At 32.9% G+C, this 6,897-nt stretch overlaps 1 protein-coding gene across 1 annotated transcript in view; it reads right to left on the bottom strand.

The window, feature by feature from the left end:
* The window catches only part of LOC106682750 (1-acyl-sn-glycerol-3-phosphate acyltransferase beta), a gene marked incomplete at its 5' end in the record, with an annotated part of 19,247 nt that overhangs the window by 4,093 nt on the left and 8,257 nt on the right, over positions 1-6,897 (bottom strand). Inside the window, 1 exon segment of the mRNA XM_014423783.3 lies at positions 3,382-3,550. Within this exon segment, the coding sequence (XP_014279269.3) occupies positions 3,382-3,550 (169 nt within the window).

Raw genomic sequence — 6,897 nt, 5'->3', positions numbered from 1 at the left:
AACGCCCTTTCAAAACTAACAAACAAACAAACAAGATATATATATTTTTTTAAATCCAACATTTTGTACAAACAACTAGAAATTAAAATTTTGTCAGTTTATTTAGTCAAATATCATAAAAACTACTACTCCTACAAAGATAAACGTTATAAACTATTTTATAGTAATGAGGTGTAGATAGTTGACCGTAGATTAATGCTTGAAGAAGTTAGTCGGGGGGTGCGGTCAGCAAAGAACAACATAAATAAACAAAACCATATTTATTTATTTTATGCCAAATACACAAAACCATATTTATTTATTTTATGCCAAATACACAAAACCATATTTATTTATTTTATGCCAAATAAATAAATATGGTTTTGATTATTTATGTTGTTCTTTGCTGACCGCACCCCCCGACAAACTTCTTCAAGTATTTTATAGTAAATTTAATTAGCTTTAATTTGAGTGCTGACAGACATCTGCACATCCAATGGTTTCTGAAATGAAGTTTTTCATAAATCAAACTTATTGTGCAAACAACTATAAATCATTTTATTTTAGCAAATATCATGAAAACTACTATTCCTACGAAGGTGAAGGTCATACACTTCTTTATTGTTTAAGAAATGATGTTTGTTAGATTTTTAAGAAATGTTGCTTTTTAGAAAGCTATGTCTCGAGAACTGTTGGACGTAAATAGCTCTTTTAGGGCTAATATTTCAGCAATTTCAGTATTTACTCTTAAATTGCCTATTGTTGTTGTTAGTTTCTAAGATATAGAGCTCCGAATGAAAGATTAAGGTTTTGAAATAGCGGCCATTTTTTATTCCCCCTACCTATACTTGGCAGACTCATTAATTTTGACTAGTAATTTTTACCTAGTTTTCATTAAAGTAATCAAAAATTACAATCACGGTAAAGACATATCCACGGCATGAATCATCCTAAGCAGAGGCTATTAAGATATATAAGATAACAATTCATAATGTTATTCAATATTTAATAGCAAACCAATTATCTGAATCTTTTAAAGATCATTGTAAATAAATACTTAGTTCCTTTATCTAGTTTATTTACTGTTATATTCCCCAATTCCACCCTTTATATTATTTTATTACATTATTATATTATATTATTATATTACATAGTTAATGATAGCAACATTTTATAAATATAAAGGTATTTAATTAGTAAACGTGTAAACACACAAAAAAATCCAATTATAATTATAGTTTTGCTGGACTCAATATCAATTAATTAATTAACTTATTTTTAATGGCCTTCAGCAATTATACTAGCATCCCGACTAAATCCCGAGACAGTACATAGCATTAATAAGTGGCATCCCTTGTGGGGATTTTCTCTTTCCTCTTCATTTAAGTAAACAGATTGCAGTAAACAATAATTACACTAATATAATTAAATCCAATAACAATTTAATAAACTGTTTAAATAATTTTTAATATTGATAATGTAATAATGTTTAAATATTGATTAAACAATTTAAAATATAATAAAAATCCATTTTGTAAATATTATTAATCCTCTAAAATAGCCAAAAAAATAAAGTTAATAAAATTTAGTGTTTTTTAAAAAAAAATAACTAAGTTTTATCCATAGCTAATTTTAACCCATCTCTAATTCCAATAAGAGTTATTTTAAATTATGAGTCATAGTTTTAATTGTAAATTAAAAGTAAAACTTTTGATCTTACAGTTATTATAAACTTTTAATACAGTTATTAACTCTTGAAAAAGACATCTAAACACAACTGTCATTTTAAAGAAAAATGTTTATATGATGTACCCTCAAATATTTATATGATATACCAGCGGATCTCCATTCTATCTTGCAGGATACAAAACAAACTGTGGATAAACTTTTAGAGCTTTTAATTACTCAAAATTTAATCAAATTTTACCACAGGTTCCTATGTCACAATAGTTTCGCGTTTCAATTTGATATGTATGAGGGGCACCTGCTAGAATTTTTGAACTTAGTATAATTTCTTTTGTCGGCATACCGAGTCAATGACCCGATTGACAAAACATATGCAGATACGAGAGTCCAGCATGCACTCCTAGGGATGGTTGACCGCGTAGGTAGAGGTAAACACCTAAATAGCCCTTATTTCCCACCTGAGCACTCTAAAAACCTCGGGGAAAATGCAGCGACCTCTGTCAGAAAGCCGCCTTAAATTGAACATGAAAGGGGGGAAAAAGACCGACTTTCGCCGAGTATCATTGGAACTTCCCACCCTCTCTAAAGGGTAGGAAAAAGAGTGGGAGCACATGGAGAACCAATCAGAAGAACGGAGATCAAAAGGGGGAGAAATTAGAAGTAGAGGAGAGAGAAGAAGCAAAAAGGAGGAGTTGAAGACCGTCGCGAGACTTTTGAAGAAGTCTGGGAGGAGGAGAGTACTTGAATACCTTCGAGAAATGACTTGATGAAAACATTCTTGGAAGAGGACAGCCCTTGAAGAGGAGATTGCAGGAGAGTTTGGAGGAAGAGAGAGCGGCTGACCAGGTGGAGGCCAGAGGAGGAAGTCATACATCGCAGGAATTCAGCAGCGGCCGCGGGCCAGAGGCGGAATGACGCGGAACCGCAACATCCGTCCGCTACTATACTGCCAGGATGACAGGCACATTAAAACAAGTTAGACCTTCTGTTGTAATGGCAATAGTAGAATTAATAACTTGGAGTCAGTATAAATATCAAAGATCTGGTACTTCTCAATTCATATTATAATAAGTAAAGTATAAGGAAACAGATCTACCATGCTATCTGATTATATTATTCTTACTAATGTATATATGATTGTAAATATAAAATATGTAACAAAGACTTTAATTTATAATTAAGAATCCCTGCATGCCACCTCATAATAACAATAGCATAGTAAATTGGTAAACACGATACCGTTGGAGAAGAACTCCAATGATTAATTGTAGATATTCATATCTAGCATACCATAGCGAGGGGGTCTATGGTATCTTAGGTTTGAATTAAATATAGCCCATACTTTTTCAGTCGGTTCCGATCAGGAACCGATAAAGACTCATAATACAAATACATAGAATATAAATATATAATATAAATACATTAAAATATGAATAAATTCAACATAATATGTGTACGGGGAACCGCTAGTTGGGCTTAGAACACCCAAGGCCCCGTACACGGCAAATTTAATCGTACCTAATGTAATCTTAGTACCCTCCAAGGCAAGGGCCCAAATTAGCCCAAAGCCCTAAAAACCTTAAATTACAAGACCATTATTTACTAATTCAGAAATCAAGGCAATAATGATAATAACATAGGTGGTTGGTGCCATAAAATAATTAAATAAAAATTTGTTATAAATAATCAGATTAATATACAAGATAAACTGAATACCTTTTGAAAATGTTTTATTAACTGAATCGATAAAGTAGTAAGGAGAATAAACAATTGGTATTATTGGTGCTTGTGTGTTAATGGCTACTTTAAAAGCACCCTTTTTGAATGGCAGAAGGGCTTTCATTTCTTTGTTCCTCGTCCCTTCAGGAAAAATCCACAGCTTTGCCTGAAACATTAATAGTGTTATGAACAGTATAAGTAACATTAGGGTTATTCATGATCTTTAGTTTAACATGTTAAAGCGTGTTAAATGGAGAAATATTTCCTTCTTTTACCATGTTAAAACGATGTAACATTTAACAAGGGTATTCATGATCTTTGGTTTACCATGTTAAAGCGTGTTAAATGGAAAAACTCATGTTAAATCGCCAAAAAATTGCCTTCTTTTACCGTGGTAAAACGAAATAACATTTAACATGGCTGAGAGTCTGTTACTTGGTTTGTTAAATGGAGAATGACGTCACACAATAGACCAGTTGAGATCGCCGCCATTTTTGTTGTTGTGACAGCTCAGTTCTTTCGTGTGTTTGTGGTATTCATATCCCTGCTATTAAACCAGAATGGATAATTTCAATGATACATTTGAGAAAAAAAAACAGTCAAAAAAAAACAATGTAATTTCATTCTACTATCTGAAAATTTGTAAACGCTCGCCTGATAAAAATCTCACTATATGTCCCAGAATAAAGTTATTTTTTCATTTCATTTCATAAGCTAAACTTTCACCCAAATTCCACTTTTCACTCACTCTAGGCATGTTGTAATTAATTACTTAAATCAAAACTGAAGTAAACAATAACATGAGGGTCTGGAAGGAAGGTTATAAACATAAAGGCTTATACAACAAGTTGCTGAGAAAATCCGCTAGGGGCTCTTATGCATTTAACGTTTAACATGACTTCAAATAGGGCTGCTCACAATCTTATAGTTATAAGATTTAACATGGTAAAACATTTAACATTTAACACAACATCATGAATACCCCTATTGTATTAAATGTAAAATGTTTTACCATGTTAAATGTTATAAGTATAGGATTGTGAGTAGCCCTATTTAAAGTCATGTTAAATGCATAAGAGCTCCTAGGGGATTTTCTGAGCAACTTGTTTTGTAATCTTTTCAGCCAAAACTTCATGTTATTGTTTACTTCTAAGTTTTGATTATAGTAATTTATTAAAACATGCCTAAAATAATTGAAAAGTAGTAATTGTAAAAGTTTGGCTACTAATTGTATTCTTTAAAAAGTCCAAAACACAAGACAAAAGAAAAAAACAAAAACAAAACACAAACTACGAGTAACTAACCTAACATGACAACAAATAAAACAGTGGCAAGCTCACAGCATAGTGAGTGTAAGTATAACGTCTAGTCAATTAATCTTAGGGGTTTATTTTTGGTTTAACATAGCATTATTATACATTCATAAAGACATTAGGGGTATTCATGATGTTGTGTTAAATGTATAATGTTTTACGATATAATAACATAAACTGCGAGCAAGTAACCTAACACAACAACAAAATGGTGACAAGCTCAGTTGGTCTGTTTCGTGACGTCATTCTCCATTTAACAGACCTAGTAACAGACTCTCAGCCATGTTACACCTTCTGTTGTCTTAAATTATTAAAAGAAGGAAATATTTTTCCATTTAACACGCTTTAACATGTTAAGCGATCATGAATACCCCTAACATGGTTCAGAGTCTGTCGTTAGGTCTGTTGAATGGAGAATGACGTCACGTAACAGACCAGCTTAGCTCGTCACCATTTTTATTGTTGTGTTAGTATTGTTTTGGATGTTTTTATAACTAATAAAACAATGGATGAAAATAATAATGATGTAACGACAGTTGATAATTAGCTCCTTTTGATTCTGTTCATCACCAGAAGATCAACAAAGCATTCAGTGGAGAAACTTCGACTTTTCACTCACCTTAGGCTGTAATAAATCACTTTAATCAAAACTTAGAAGTAAGGGATAACAAGAAGTTTTGGAAAAAGAGGTTATAAAACGAGTTGCTCAGAAAATCCGCAAGGAGCTCTTATGCATTTAATATGACTTTAAATAGGGCTGCTCACAATCCTAGATTTATATTATTTAACATGGTAAAACATTTTACATTTAACACAACATCATGAATACCCCTTATAAATACTTGAAAATACTTCATATTTATCTATTTACTTGCAGACCCGGCAATGCTTCGCTATTGCTATATTTGAGGACTTATATGTGTACATTAATTGAGCACTATTGAAACTTTGATATCAATTAATATAGACGAAGTGATAAGACGGTAACTATAGTAACAAAAATGATAACAGTTAATTTCGCTGTATAATCGTTAATACTGGTCCGATTTCGGTGATTATTTTTTAAACGAGTTGATAATCTATGATATTGTCATGTATATACTTGTATGAAGCAAGCCCTCAACCGAATTGCCGGACACACTTCATTTTTGGTTTGCTGGTTGGGTTGAAGTGGACTGAATAAATGAAAAAATGAACATGGTTAAATGAAAAATAATTCTATTGTTTATGTTACAATGGTGTGGTGGGTGGCCGAAAGGAAACATTATGGTTAAATGGTTAGTAAAATTTTGAATACTGGGCTATGGAATTGTAGATATAAAATTGAGGTGGTTGATGATGATTGCCAAGTGTTGGTGAATGTTAATTATTGGTAGGTTGACTTACTCCATGGTTCTTTCTTCCCTCTGCATCTCTAAGCCTCTTTCCTCCCTACTGCTGGGAACAACTCCAAGAGTTTTACTCACTCATGGTGGATTCCTGATGTCAGAGACAAAGAAAATGATGAACTGCTTCTCAAGACAAGATGGCTTCTCACGCTCTTGCTTGCTTCTCTCGCTACCAAGAGCGTTGGAGGAGGCAAGCTTTTGATGCCGGCCACATGGGCGCTACTGGTCCAAAGCCTTTCTGATTCACCTTTCCGTTGCCGTAGGTTACCGGATACTATATAAAATATAGATGTGTTCTGACTATACTATCTATAACATTTGATCTCGTGGGGAGCTGCATCGTGCCTTTACATAGTTTCTTAAGCGCTATTTTGTAAGGTCTACCCTATGGGTCTGCATCAACCTCATCACAGAGTTCTCTCCAGCACTGTCGTGTGCTTTCTTTAATGGCTTGTCGGAGGTTCCTTCTAGCTCTCTTGAACTCTTCTTGAAGCACAGAAAATTCCGGCAGACGTCTCGCTCGCTGGAAAAGTCTTCTTAATGAAGTGTAGATAGTTGACCGTAGATTAATGATTGGAGAAGTTTGTCGGGGGGTGCGGTCAGCAAAGAACAACATAAATAAACAAAACCATATTTATTTATTTTATGCCGACGTATCGACCTGAGTTTCAGGTCTTCATTAGGGCTATAGAACAAAAGAGATAACAACAACATTTAGAGTAGCATACAATTGAAAAGGAATATTATACAAACAGATTTATAATTATACAAAATATTTAATTAAATCATAAATGATAAAAAATTGATAACTG

This window comes from Halyomorpha halys, unplaced genomic scaffold, assembly GCF_000696795.3.
Source record: "Halyomorpha halys isolate HHAL.00 unplaced genomic scaffold, Hhal_1.1 Scaffold439.1, whole genome shotgun sequence".
NCBI lineage: Eukaryota > Metazoa > Arthropoda > Insecta > Hemiptera > Pentatomidae > Halyomorpha > Halyomorpha halys.
Note: the sequence above shows the minus strand (reverse complement) of the source record. Positions and strands in the feature narration are given on the sequence as shown.